This window comes from Halyomorpha halys, unplaced genomic scaffold (genome assembly GCF_000696795.3).
Source record: "Halyomorpha halys isolate HHAL.00 unplaced genomic scaffold, Hhal_1.1 Scaffold999.1, whole genome shotgun sequence".
NCBI classification, from domain to species: domain Eukaryota; kingdom Metazoa; phylum Arthropoda; class Insecta; order Hemiptera; family Pentatomidae; genus Halyomorpha; species Halyomorpha halys.
This window is the reverse complement of record NW_027106312.1, coordinates 354,747-369,993: the sequence shown is the minus strand read 5'-3', so window position 1 is coordinate 369,993 and position 15,247 is coordinate 354,747. Positions and strand designations below refer to the sequence as shown.

Below are 15,247 nucleotides of genomic sequence, written 5' to 3'. Positions count from 1 at the left end.
TTTTTGATATAATTAAAGTAGTGAATTTTAATTTTTTTTAAATATCTATTGTACTAAACTTTTTGAAAATATATTCTTTTTGGGTTTTCTGCTCTTGAATATTTTAAAATAATTGACCTATAGGGGGAGCTGTTGTCGCTTGCTAGCTGAGATCTAGAGATGTGTTGACTTCATTCTATTTGTTCTGAATGGTTCAATTGAACATCGTTGAGCACTTTTAATTCCTTCTTTTTTTTAATAATACGTGCTAAGTCATTAGTTATGAGTATCGTTGATAGTTGTAAGTAATTTATGTTCAATGCTCTTCCAATTTACTGTCGGATAAATGTTCAATTATTGTTGTAATTATCAAAACAATGCTTTTTCTGAATATTTCATATTGTTTTGTGAATTTTTATTATCTAACTGACCAAACAGTAATTTCAAAAATTATGCCCAAATACTTACCATCATCTCTTATTGTTTTATTAATGTATTTTATTCATGTTTTAGGAGTTCATAAAACTTTTGGGAGGTAATGGCTACAATTTTGCAAGGAAACGGAATGAAACCTCTTCAGAATGGAAGTTATAGTGCTTTGGAAATGAACAAACTTTCAAGTGGTGTTGCTCATGAAATGCCTGCTAGTAATGAAACTCTATGTCAAATGAAATCAGAACAAGTTTGCTCTGATGACTTTCAAGGAGGGTATCAGAACAATGCTGGTTTGCCAGTTGTAATCAGCGATGAACCTGAAGTTGACATTGTTATAAATAATGTGGTGTGTAGTTTTAGTGTAAGGTGTCATCTCAACCTTCGTCAGATAGCTTTAACTGGATGTCATGTTGAATATCGAAGAGAAAATGGGGTAAGGATTTGTAATGTAATTTGTTTTCAAATATGAATATATTGTTTATCTGAAGATTTTTAGTTGTGTTTGTATGTTTCTATTTGATTGGAATTAATTGATCATATTTTTTAACTTGAGATGATAAACCAAATATATTTTTTGTGTTTCCATATTAATTACTTGATTAAGTTTATTAAATTTTTTACACATTACATTGACTTGCAAGACTATATTTTTGAGGTTTTGAGGACACATGAAGCAGGTTAAGGTGATGGCCACACTTAGGATTACATGATATTTTTCTCTTGTGGATAAGTAAGTTATATTATGCATTTTTAATCATTGTGGCTCTCCATCAGTACAATTCTGGACACTACTTTATTTTGTTTTGTGATTTTTTGAAATTTAAATTTTATGATTAAGACTAATATCTCTAATTTCCATTATCATATTTATTACTGAAGGCCTTTTTAAAAAATTAATAACATGTGTTTTCTAGTTAGAAAACTATTTCACTGGGAATTAATATTTGTTGTTTTGCAGTGTACTAATTAGTGCTGCAGTTTTTCTTTGTATTTTTGTTTTAGTTATGGAAGAGCTTGATAATATGTTGTTTTTTGTTGTTTACCAGAATTGGGTGTCTATTTAAAACAAGGACTTTTTCCTCTTGAATATCTTAATATATTATATGCAACACTGGGTTGCTTACATTGTATGCTTATAAGATAGTAGGATTATTAGCAGGGAAATTTGAATAGAACTTCAGTAAATAAACATTTTGTTATTTGATAAATTAAGTTGTTTACTTTCTTATGTTATTATAAGGATGTTGTTTACTATTTTGTCTTAGAATCCATGAAATTCTATTTATAATGCCATTTTTCTTTTTAACAGAAATCTACTTCTAAACCTTTTCTAACAATGTGCAATGATATCTTATGATATATTATAATAGATTCTTATGTTTGTTTTTTTTTTGTCTTTCATTGAGCTTATCCGTTCTTTAGGTAAAACATCAGCTACCCTAATGCATTTTACCATTTTCTATTTAGAATTGAACAATGCAAACTGTAGATTATTATTCGAACTGTTATGAAAAAAATTTTGATAAATTCTATTGCAGAGAATGTAAAAATTCTGACCATTATTAGTAATGCTTCAAAACAAACCAAGCTTAGTATCTTAATAATTAGAAAACGTCTCATGAATTTATATTCTATCCTAGATTAATGTTATGTAAAGTAAATCTTAGCAATTTATTTATTAATTACAGTTGTAATTAACTATTTCTCTTATCTGTTGTTCATTATACTAGTTGATTCAATGGGTATTTCCTTATGAAAGTCAGTTTTTTTGGTTATCTAGCATTAACAGTTATTGTTCTTAATTGAATAAAATGAACCTTTTAATGATGGAAAAGTTAAATGTTGTTATAATAAATAGTTATGCTCATCTTTAAAGTTGTGGAACTGATACTAATCTTTAGTTACTCTTTTATGTGCTTTATTGTTAACAGTAGAATATTTGTACTATCTTTAAGGTTTTTTAAGACATAAAGAATTAAATTAAAAGCTAAGGATTTCAAGAACCTTCTGTATGTTAAAGTGATCTTTATGTTCAAGTTCTATGGTGGTGAGGCCCAGTACTTTAAAGTAACTCAGATTTTTAATTTTCTTACCAGCTAGGTAAAGGGAGTATTGTAATTGTGACAAATTTTTAACGGATCTATCCTGTTTGGGGATCCCGAATCTAAAAAAAGTATTTTTTACAATGGGTTTGTTGGTGCCATGATTGTTTCATGATTTTAGGCAAGTTAATTTCCTTCAAAACCAAAAATAGATGGATATTTGAAGTATGAAATCAAGTTTAAAAAAAAAATACATATATATTTAATTTCTATTGGACCAATATTAGTGAGGATACAGTTTTAGGTATCATTGTATTGGTCTTAGGAGGCAAAGTGGTAAGAAAAGTTGTGCGTGTGGACATATCAGAGAATTCAAAACCATTTAGCCATGTTAGACCAGCCAACTTATCATATATATATAAAGTAGGTGCTTATAAATAAGGTAAAAACTATTTTGTTCTTTTTGACCGCAACCCTGACCATCTTCTTCATAGCATACTTACTAGTTGACTGATCAATGCCTTGAAAACACCAAGTGTCATGTCCTGGCCTTTGCTGTCCAATATCTAAACCTTCACCCACATCAACTTCGGCTTTCTGTACTGTCTTGTTGTGAAGAAAGGCTCCTTCAACTGTATCTTTCATCTGCAATACCTGTTTATCTTGAGGTTTCAGAACTCTGGTAGAGTAAGTCAGTGGATCGAAGTGTTTCAAATTGGGTTTTGTTGATTTCAGTAGGGGCATCAATACTGAAGTACATTCCCACTGAACATAGGTTGGGCCCTGTGTTTTAAAGCCAAAAAATGAACGGTTTTGGATGTAACACACGAATTAAGCACGGGTCAATCCTGGAAGAATCCAACATCATCACCAATAAATATTGTGGATAGCATTTTATATAGATTTCTTGATAATTTAATCAAACTGGGGGAGTGGCAAATAGGATTAAAAAAATTAAGTGTTCTGCTATAATCTGTCAGTTGAGGACTATCTCAGGGAATGATTTATTATGAACGAGCCTTCTGGTCCCACATTTGTTGGAACGTGGGACCAGAGTTAGATAAATGTGACACTTGCCGCAGCTTCCATAGTGAAGCGTATTGCAGCCTGGACCCTACGGTCAAACACGAGCTCTGACCACTGGGTCATAGCTTTCAGTGTGGTGGAGGAGGAAGGCAGTGCCCTAAAAGTAGAAAAGGGCTTTGTGACGGATGATGGATATTCTTAATTACAAGGTTAAGAGACTGGGACTGGAAGCACCGCAAGATTATAGAAGAAAATGTTGGATAGAGGAGTGGAATAGATGGTGGGTAGTAAGCCAGAAGGGCACTACTTTGAGAAGATTCTTCTGCACTGTTCTTCTTTCTTGAGGTAAGTGGATCCTCCCAGAATATTGTATTTCACAGATCCTAATAGGACATAAAGAATTCTAGGGAAAGCTCCAGAGCTTTGGAAGGAACATTGACCCCTAGTGCCCATGTGCGGAGTTCCTGAAACAGCAAACCATGCAGTAGTGGAAGGACACTGAGCCAGGCTGACCAGGATTTTTACCCTTGCCGATTCGGACTTTCCCCATTTGATCTAAGAAGAGAATCCCTTTTTCAGGGAGTTTGTTTACGGATGGAAGGATGTGGTGGGTCTCAATTATTTCATAAAGGGAAGGGCTTGACCACCCAACATCCACAGCGAGCCACCAGAAGATAAGGAAGCTGGCAAAGACAAACCATGAGGGCTGGCACAAAGACAAACCATGAGGGCTGGCAAACTGCAGGAGGCACCCGGACGGATACAGTGGGCAAGGTGCAGTCCCATCAATAAGGCGCTGGGCTGAACTACAGTTAAAATTATTGTTCCCAACAATAATTAAACTGAACCCCTCTAACATTATCTATTTATAACAAGAATTTAAGCCAACTGCTGCCGCACCCCGTATGGCAAAATGGTGAGGGAGGGGGACAAAAAAAAAATCAAATGCGAGAGTTCTCTTTAAATACACTTAAATATAATACATATTGGTCTTGCTTAGTAGTATTTTGTATCTGAAATGACACTAAATTGTAATGGCAAGAAAAATATGTCCAGTATGGTAAAATCTGACACCTTTAGAAAGCACCTATGCAGTCATAATTCATCTCCTTATCTCTAAGTCAGGGGCATTATCGTATATCTCTAAGTACTATTTAACATTAGGAAATTGAGGAATCTCATTTTAAATGATAATTATGCATGGAAGAGATTTTACAAAAATAAATTTGATTAAACATCTCTCCAGACATGTGATTCTTTTGGTTTACATTCAAGACAGAATCTTTAATGGTCTGTGGTTTGTGTATGGTTCTTGTATTTCAAACATTACTCTTAAATGTCTTTTTATAATAAAACATAGAATTAAATAATGAATGTTGGTTTTTGTAAGACTGTAAAGTCAAATATTATGTAGGTTATTACTGATGTATAGTATACATTACTAAATACCATGTAATCAATATTGTCTTTTCTCAGAGTTACATCTACTTTGGTTTATTTTCAGTTATTAGCCTTGTTTTTGTTTTATCTATAATTATTGTAATCTTTTATCATATTTCAGATAAGAAGTATTATCATCTCAAACCTTTACCCTTTATTTAAGCATTTCTAATGTTAGTGTTATTACTAATAAACAAATTCATAATTTTGTTTTTTTATCTCCTAGATGTTAACTATGAAGTTAAGAAGACCATATACAACAGCTTCAATGTGGTCATCAGGTAAAGTAACATGTACTGGAGCTACCTCAGAAGAAATGTCTCATGTTGCAGCCCGAAGATTTGCAAGACGGCTTCAACATCTTGGTTTTAAGACTCGTTTTACAAACTACAGAGTTGTTAATGTTCTAGGGACTTGTTCCATGCCTTTTGCTATTAAAATAACTCTTTTTTCTGAGAAACATCGAGAAGCAGAGTAAGTAAATATTTACATGATTTTAAGTGTGTAGTTATTCTGATGTTATTAAATTAGTATTTTATAAAAATAAAATCGATCTCTAACTGTTGTTTTAATAATTTTATTACTGAAGATTTTCCAATTAAATTTATTTCTATTTTATGTTGTTAAAAATTTATTATAATTGTAACTTATGTTAATTTGTTTAATCTAACATGTCAAATGGTTTATTCAATTTCTTTAATAATTTCTCAATGTTATTTTTGGCATTATAGCCTCTTTTTTTTCCTTCAGCAAATGTTTGGAAATTCAAGATTTTTAATCATACAATTTTGGCAGGAACAGCTCAGATCTTTTATTAATGCATCTTAATAAAATGCAGATTTTAATATAAATATTTGATACACAGATGTAACTTTTCTGAAAGCCAAAAATGGTGATTAACTACCCCAGTCAGTATCATTTACTACTGAATAATTAATCAATTTTTGTTTCAAGGTATGAACCAGAATTACATCCAGGTGTAACATATAAGCTGAAAAATCCAAAAGCTACACTTAAAATATTTTCTACTGGAAGTATTACGGTAACAGGTAAGTTCATTCATTTATTTATTTAGTTTTTTTACAAAATGGCCTTTTGGTATTCTGATGTATGTATGAAAGTAGATGTTTAACAAATCATGCAAAAATATCAATATTTAGATTAATGAACTTTTTGACTAATACTGTATATTATTACTTATGATTATTTCTATAGTATTATATATTTTGCTTTAGTACACCAACCAGTTAGAATCTCAATTATTAGACAAATTCATAAATAAAAAAAAAAAAAGCAGTAACAGCCATTTAGACAATTACAGACCTATTTCAATTCTTGCATCGCTAATTAAAATTATAGGAAAATACATAACCAATCATTTAAACATGTTTCTGGAAAAATACAAACTACAAAAATAGAAATCAGTGTGTTTTCAAAAAGGTAAAGGTGCTGAGCAACTATTACTTGATTTTACAAATTTAATTAATGTTAAACTTGATTCAACTGCTATATAATTTGCATTTTTATTGACATGTCTAAAGTGTTTGATAGCATTATACATGGAAATCTTCTTTCAAATATGAAAAACATAAGATTCTCTGATTTAGCTTTGAGAGTTTTCAAAAGTTACTTGGAGAACAGAAAAGCAATATTTAAACTAGGAAACAGTCTTAGTGGTTCATCTAACATAACATCTGGTATACCACAGGGTAGTGTTTTAGGTCCCATATATTTTAATATCTATACAAACAACAACATACCGAAAGTTGTTACAAGTGACAATGAATACTTCTTTGCCGATGGTTCTCTTTTTATTATTTACCATAAAAACTACAACTTAGCTCTGGGAAAATCCCAAAATTACTATTCTATTTTTTTTTTTAAATGGGCTCATGACAAAGATATCATAGTTAAAGAAGACAATTATTTTACTTCATTTCCATTTTAGTATTTGTTAATTGAATTATTAGTTTTACCACTAGAAATTAATGCATATTGTACTGATCTAGTTTATAAATTGTAGTAGCCTCCACAACACCTTAGTATTCAAAATTGTAACTAATAAATCTTATTTATGGAATATTTTGGTACTGAACAATAGATGTTGTTATTTGGTCGGGCCATATTTGATGTAATTTTCTAAATGAATAAAATAATAATAATTTGAATAACACAACTTCAATTGATCCTATTTTACTCTCTACTAAGTTTATTTTAATTTCCCAACGTTTTGGGAAGAAGATGACCCACTAATTGTTATCATTTTATTAATATATTATTCCATCACACATAACACTAATATTTCTAAAATATACCTCATTATTGATTTGTCACAATCATTAAAAACCGTTTTGCACTTACAGGCCCATTGCCCATGTCAAACAATCTTCAAAACAAAAACAAGTATCAAAATAATATAACAGTCTTTTTAAAATTTTATAAAATGGCTATCTTAATGAAACCTACCTTCAACAGGTTAGGGCTCTGTAATCACCCAATTACAGAGCTTAATTTATTTACATTCAATTTAAATAACATCCTTTTTATTTATTACTTTCAAATGAGCATAATTATTCCATTTATATCATATGCACACACGCGCCCGTGCATTATTGTCAAATTTTCTTTAGTACACTAACCATAAAATAAATCTAACAAGACATCAAGGCAATTAATCAGAAGGAAATTGTGAATTATCTCAAAATTGGCAATTGGTTTATTCAAATTTTAAGTATGTAATGGAATATTGATTTGTAATTTGACTACTTTATTGATCACTTGTGTAAATGATGATAGGTCTTTAAAATTGATTGTTTGCCCTAGATTTTCTAAAAATATAAATTAATTCCAATTTTTTTCATCTAAAACTATTATTTTCTTTATGAATTCCTTACACATTTTCAAAATCAAACCCATTTTCATTTTAAAAATATGTACCATGTTTTCTTTCGATCCTTTTTCATATTTTTTATGCCATTACCACATTGGTACATTCTATACTTAATATATTGAAACGTTAGAGAAATGAAATAAACTTAGTTGAGGATCCAATGAATTAATTGAAGTGTCATTAAAATTAACAACTCAAATAATTAATTAAGGAATATATTAAATTAGAAAAATAACAATTATTATAAAGGCTTAGCAAACCTGCAGATTCAATGCCTATACCGCCAATCGTTGGCTACACATATCTACCAAATGATCCATGAGCTGAAATCCCCTATTGTTTTTGTTTGTTTTGTAATTACCTAAATAAACTCTTGATTGATATTCTTATAAAGATTTTGTCAGTAACTATCTATTAATATGTTAAATTTTCATTACCAATATATTTTTTTGTTATCCTGTAATTAAGGGTGAAAAAGTTAAGATGAATTTTATATTCTATTGAAAATGTTTCTCAGTGAATTTGGTGTTTAAAATCATTTTTCATGTGTGTGTGTGTGTTTGTCTCTGTCTGTGATCAGCCTTGCTCAAAACTGAAAAATCATAAAAAAGTGGAAGTACATATTTAAGGCAGATATACATACATATACAGATAGGAACTTTTTCGTTAAAATCGACCGACCTGAACATCTTTAACGATTTTGATTGCACTCGGTGAATCAATGAGCAGTTAAGTGATAATATCAGATAGGTTTAATCCTCATTAAAATAGTCTAATAGGGCTTAAATAATGAATCTTCAAAAAATATTCCTCTAAAATATCTTCAAATTAGTTTACTGGAAAAAACGAACAGTTCTCAGTGTTAGCAACAATATACAATCTATAAACATAAAATATTAAAGAATTTTATTAATAACTAAGGAGAAAAAAAAAATAGATAAATCTGATTCAAACGAGAAATGTTGAGACCACCTGCTCTTTCCTGACTGCATAACTGCTTAGTTATATTTTATTAAACTGTTTTATTCTTGGCAGAAACAAAATTTATATTTGCTATTCCCATCTTGAGAAACCCTTAAATACAAATTTTTATGGCAACAGAAAAATTTGACCATAATTTTTGCCTTATCTGGTCATTTGATTTCTCTTCTTGAAAATCACTAGAATAGTAATAACTGCAACACGAATTATTAATTTAAATTATTGATATGAGTTTATTAGTGATTGAAGTTCTGTATAAGTACTTAGCTATTTTGTTTTCCTTGAACTTAGTTATACTGTCAGTTATTACAATTTTTTTTTTTTCTTTAATGATTTATGAATTAAGTTTCCTCCTCAACTTATTACTGGTTTTATAATTTAGGATAAATGTTACTAGCCAACCTTTGAGAATACCCTATAATTTAAGTATTATAAAAACAAAGGTGAATGAATATTCCTGTTGGTATTCAATATGTTTACTCCTTTCCATTTGTACTTATAGAGTAATTAATGTAGTGATACAGTGAAACATAAAATGGCTTTGATTTCAGGACTTATTTTTTATACACTAAATAAAAGAATAATATTTATTTATTTTTACAATTTCAGCTCCAAGTGTGCTGGATGTTCAACGAGCCATAGAAACTATTTATCCATTAGTATACGAATTCCGAAAAGAAAAAATTAAGAGTGAAGACGTTTCTCTCCTTAAAGAAATATCTCGAAAACGTAAGCATTCTCCCTGCGATGATGAACAGTCTGATGATAGCTCAGGTTATTAGGAAAAATTGAGGGCGCTTTGTTCACTTTCTGCTCATGGATGTTATCTGTTTTATGAATAGTGTATGAGGTGTCCGTTTATTATTTAAAGGATATCATTATGATACATCCTCTATTTTTAGCTTTGAAACAAGACTGGGAAACGATTCCTCCCCCAATCGTATCTAATAAAGATTTATATTTATTTATTATATTACATTTTCTATATTTTGTTAACTGTCGTTTGGACTTAAACAGAAAGTAACATTTACTGTTTGTTTAGTTGTTTGTATTATAGTCATTAAGCTCACCGATCAAATGCTAGTATTTATATCAGTTCCATGTTTCAGTGTAGTCATTTTTTCTAATATTCTATGATTTAGAATAAATGTGTTAGTCATTTTTATTATTGAGTATATCCTTCGATATTGGAAGTTGTTATTGTTTTGTTGTACTATTGTAATGAAATTTCGTAAATAAATATATTATTTTATTCTGTTATTTGTTCACTTTCAGACAGGAAAAATAAGATGATTTTTTTTTCCCTCATGTTTGATGCTTATTATTATTGTTTTTTATAATACCTGTCAGGTATTAAATTATTTTTACTTGTAATTTCTGTAAATTGTCAACCAAAGTTTGAGTGGTGTTCGTGTGACGTTATGTTAATACTCAATATTCAATAAAATTAATGTGAACTTCTGACTGATGTGGTAAAACTATAAAAAAATAATGCATCTTGTTTTGTTATTTTTTATTTTACTTATGTTTAAGTTTAGTATAAAGTAATCTGATTTGATTGCTGTTAGGATGCTATCTTTTATAATTATTGTGAAATGATGTGATGCATTCTATTCTAATTTTATGTTATATTTGACTAAATTGTCAATTTGTAACTAAGAAACTCAGAGCTCTTTTATTTTGTCAATACTATTTTGTGTATATTTTATTAATTTCATTGACAGTTCACGAGTTTTGGAATATGAAAAAATGTTAGCCTGTAGTATTTATCTCTTAATACAGTCTTCATCTTTTGATACAGTACTCATCTCTTGATATGGTTAACAGTTGGTTCACATAGTGTTAAAATAAATAAACTCTTCCCTTTATTGCACTGTTTTCTCTATTATATTTTAATTATCAATTATGCTATTGTGTAAAAAATTATGTTAAATGTTTTCATCTTATATTTAGAAAAGGTGTTTACTTGTATACTGGTTTGTAATAAAACAAACTGAATTGAAAAGTAATAATTATATTATGAAATGTTCTCAAGTGAAATGGGAAATTAAAAGTCAAATTGTGTGATATTCCATTCTGTAATTTTAGCAATAAAACTATTTGTTGAAATCGCATAAACAATCATTGCTATTACAGTCTTTAGCAAAATTACTTTAAGCCAAATCTGTCTGTTTAGACTGAATCTTATGTTACTAGAAATATAATGTAATGTGTTCTTTGTATTTTTTATTTCTGTGATAACATCCTGTTACTATCTTTTGATTATAGTAAGTGATTTAGTTAAAAACTTAATAATTGAATTCTTACTTTGTTTTTTAATATGAAATGATTCTTTTTAGGTAAACTGGTGGGATGATCTGATGTAGCCATGCAATATTATGTTTGTTTAGACATGCATGAAGAAATCAAAAGAAGAGTAGACATTTATTATATATTTCTTTACGATTATAACCCTTAAAAAAAAGAAATCTACTCCTTTCTTTAACTACAAATGTTTAAAATAATATAATAAATGGTGAGATTTTTATGAGAAATAAGACTAAGTAATGAACGTAATTTTGAAACATTAAGATTATGAGCATTATTGTGATTTCATTAATCCCATATAGAATACATATAACCTAAAATTGTGGCTGCTGGTAGACTGGAAATTAAATTTATCTAATTATAAAATTAACAATATTATTTTCGAATAAGTTTTCTATTTTATTTTAATTAATTTTATTCCTCATTAAATTAAATAAGTTACATTTATATTAAGAAATGCTTATATTTTGGTTTATTATCAAAAAAGATATGTTCATATATTAATTGTTCTAATTCATTTGTTTAGAAATATTGAAAAGTTATTTGTTTGTTATTCATTTAATGCTTTTATTATTTTCCAAAATTAGACAATTAAATGTTTTTACACATTTTCTTTTTAGTTTGTTAATAGGCCATTTTAAAACTGAACTCCTTTTTATAGTAAAGTACAACTACATAACCTACTGGTATATGATTAGCTACAGATCAAAATGCCTTTTGTCTATTTCAGGTAAAAATTCAATTTTATTAGGACAAAAACTTTTATCTAATGATTGAATTTCAATTTGTAGTGAACAATACATTTCTAAGTTCTGTAAATTGGTAATGAACACCAATCAGTTCCAAAACAATATTCACAATGTCAATAAAACATTGGTTTTGTCCGGAATCACTAGTCAGATTGCTGAGGTAAAGATGAATACAACTCACCATTGCAATATGCTTTTGCCAGTACCTCTTTGGAGCTGTAAGATTACTATACTGTAATGTGGAATTGAATTAATGTTTCTGCCAATCAGAAGAAGTAATTATAAATCAGCAGACCTAATTTATTGATTAAGGAGGTGGTCTAGTATCATTTAGGAAATATAATAATCTGCTTCAGATAAATAAATTTTTAAGAGTAATAAATACGACTTTTGAACGATCCAGAAAAGTTTCTACCAGTCGCAGGTAGCTGCCATAAGCTGGTTGACTAGCACCTTGAGATAATTAATTTTTTTTTCTAAAAATTTGTCTGATTTAGAAAGATTTTTTTTGAAGTAGCTTAATCCGACTGGGGGATTCATATTTCTTTAGTGTTAATACAATAAAGATAAAAAAAAATCTCAAAATTTTCTTCAATGACCATTTTTTCGCATAGTTTCTAACACTAATAGGTTTCAGAAAGTAAAGCCCACCTTACACAGTCAATATTATTCTTGGAATAACGCCCAGTTTTTCGCAGGGTCTTTCGAACTGATTTGTTTCAGTAAGTATATGCATCTTACATAGTCAAAGTTATTCCTACAATATACTCCTCAGACGGTTAACCATATAATATTGACCATAAGTTTCTGTGGTTATTTTCTATTCAAAATCTACTTTTTGATTGTTACAAAAGGAGGGAACAAAAAAGTCTTGAGTCTATGGTTTTGGATCTTTTTGATATGTAGATCCAATTTTAAAAGCGCCTAAATTTGAAAAGGAGTGAAACCCGCTTTTTTTTTTTTAATATTATATATTAAATAAATCAAAAATTGTATCTTTGTATAGTCTCAACACTTTTTTTCCATATTATCTTTACTTATAAACAAATAATATATATTTACATATACAAACTTGAAAATTATTCTTATTGTGCCGTATGGCATTTTAAGAAAGGTTTACAAGGTCCGCTAAAGATGGGTTTACAATCGTAGCATGATAGCTAAGAGACTTACAAAGAATGGGGAGAGACTTTCCCGGCTAATGGTAGTGATGGTGTGAATGACTTCATACTGCAGAGCCTAAAGTCCTTCCCTCGGTGAGGACGTCAACCAAGGGGACCGTGCTTCGCCACCTACCCATGTCTTGTTGGAGGGGCGATTTCCCTGAATTACGGATTGACCCAGGCCTTCAGCCCATTAACGTATTGGATGTGCCTCCAGCCCAGCCATATACTCCGGCCCAGAGGGAAGCTGCAGTTCTTGGTGGGTGATGCTGTTTTTGGCCCTCTGCAATGAAGTTCCTCGGACAATCCGCTGGAGGATGGAGTTCTGGTAGCTCTGCAGCTTTTGGAGCGTGGTTTTGTAGAGGTGTCTCAGCAGGAGTGCACAATAAAACATTGTAGGTTTGATGATGGCCTTATATATTTGCAACTTCAGCCTTAGAGAGAGTTTCGGGGACTTGCGTAGGTGGTATAGCCTGTAAGTCTTCAGGCGGGCCAGCTTCAGCCCCACCCGAACGTGACTGGAGAAGATGAGGTACCTATTCGGTGTGACGCCCAGGTAGAGGATAAAGGTAGAGATCCACTGGTCAACCTCGTCGAGTTGAAGGTAGACAGTGGCTTCTTTCCTTTTTGGAACGACATCACGATGGCGTTCGTTTTGACTGGGTTCGCCCTAATCTCAATATGTTTTAAGTGCATCAGTGATGGTGACTGCAGCGTCTTGGGCATGGGTTAGGGCTGTTTTGGCATTGATGCTGGAGGGGTAGATGCCGATGTCCGCATAGACCACTTCCTTTCAGTCCCGCATGAGGCTGGTTCTGTGCCGTATCATCGCATTGATGCCCGACTTCAAACTGTTGTCATGCATGCGCTGGAAGATGTTGCGAAGGTTGTTTCATTGACTGGTGCATGTGCTTTGGCGGTTTCCTGTTGGCGTTGGGCTGTGGCGTGAACTTGGGAATGCCGGCTGCATCCTGGGAAGTGGTGGTGATAATCTCCACCGTTGCGTCCACCTCCTCCGATGCCCGTAGCGGTGTAACCTCAGAGAAAGTTTGGATACGGTACCTGTATCCTATCCAATCGGCCTTGTGGAGTTGGTATTTTTTACCGGTGGTGTGGCTGGTGTACCTTCGAATATATAAAGTACAGACCGGTAATCAGACGGTCCATATGCCAGAGCTTGGCAGTCCATAACTGTGTGGAGATCACTGGTCAGGAGTAGATCCAGCGTTGAAGTCCTCGATGGGTAGCCCGTATGTCTGAAGGTGTGCACCACAGGCCACTGGCCTGGGAAGACGGCAAGCGCTGTCTTTGTGATGTATGTGCCCATAGGATTGTTACTGCTACACATCCAGGCGGTGTGATGGGCATTGAGGTCTCCAAGGACTACAAACCGGCTCCTTGCCTGAGTATGCTGCAACAGTAATTTCATCAAAGTGAGACACGCCCGTGGACGCCTGTAGACACAAGTTAATGTGAAGCGATGTTTGAGACGTACATCCACCGTAACCATATGTGGGCCATCGGCTGGCTCCACAGGATTCGGCATGAGCCTGGATGGAACACCATGTCTGATTAGGATGAGCACAATTTTGGTAGACTCGGGTGAGCAAGCCTCCCGTTGTGTAGTATAGCTTCTTTAATGCAGACGTGTTGATGCGGCGAGTATTGTGTCAAACAGGACCCCATTAATGGTGTGTATTGCTGTAATAGTATTTCAATTTAAGCCAACTTCGATGGAAGGTCTCGGATATTATAGTTGAGTACTATGTTCTCAATCATGGTGCTGTTCAATAATCTTGGTCATGGTGTTGAGGAGTGTCATCACCACCTTCATCATTTGATCCATTCTTGAGCACATTTTCTCAAAGGACAGATGTCAGAACCGAGGTTTCCTATTTCAAAGTTGGCTGGGCAGGTGTAGGCGGCTGGGTCAGAGGTTGTGTCGTGGGCTGCGATGGTGTTGTTCGGAGTACGTCATTGAAAGCGTCTTGGTTGCCTTGAGTAGGTCTCAGCTGAAGAAGGTCTAGCCACTTGTCTTTTTGGCTTCGTTGCAGTGAGCAGACCTATTCTTGCTTTACAATTTTTGAATGAGGCGACATGCTCTTTGTCTTAAATCTTATTTTAAATTCAGCGATGATTGATTCGATGAGGTGATCAAAGTCCAATCCATGCAAAACAAAATTCGTTGGTGCCCCGCGGCGCAAAGGTATGAAATTTAACGTCATCATACTGCCT

At 32.0% G+C, this 15,247-nt stretch overlaps 1 protein-coding gene across 2 annotated transcripts; it reads left to right on the top strand.

Moving 5' to 3' along the window:
* The first annotated feature begins 131 nt into the window (after positions 1 to 131).
* On the top strand, positions 132 to 11,276 carry LOC106687707 (TATA box binding protein-related factor 2). 2 transcript variants are annotated; one of them, XM_014431737.3, is made up of 6 exons: positions 132 to 280; positions 493 to 847; positions 5,149 to 5,396; positions 5,877 to 5,971; positions 9,403 to 9,522; positions 11,133 to 11,276. In XM_014431737.3, exons 2-6 carry the CDS (start codon positions 518 to 520, stop codon positions 11,147 to 11,149), a joined length of 810 nt encoding a protein of 269 aa, XP_014287223.1. In that variant the 5' UTR covers positions 132 to 280; positions 493 to 517; the 3' UTR covers positions 11,150 to 11,276. The 2 variants fall into 2 exon arrangements, with proteins under 2 accessions (XP_014287223.1, XP_014287222.1); XM_014431736.3 differs by lacking the exon at positions 11,133 to 11,276 and having other exon boundaries at positions 9,403 to 11,015.
* Positions 11,277 to 15,247: the final 3,971 nt, after the last annotated feature.

Coding starts and splice junctions, on each gene's coding strand:
- LOC106687707 (XM_014431736.3), top strand. CDS start 518: ATGGCTACAATTTTGCAAGGAAACGGAATGAAACCTCTTCAGAATGGA. Junction 848..5,148: donor AATATCGAAGAGAAAATGGG/GTAAGGATTTGT, acceptor TTTATCTCCTAG/ATGTTAACTATGAAGTTAAG. Junction 5,397..5,876: donor GAGAAACATCGAGAAGCAGA/GTAAGTAAATAT, acceptor TTTTGTTTCAAG/GTATGAACCAGAATTACATC.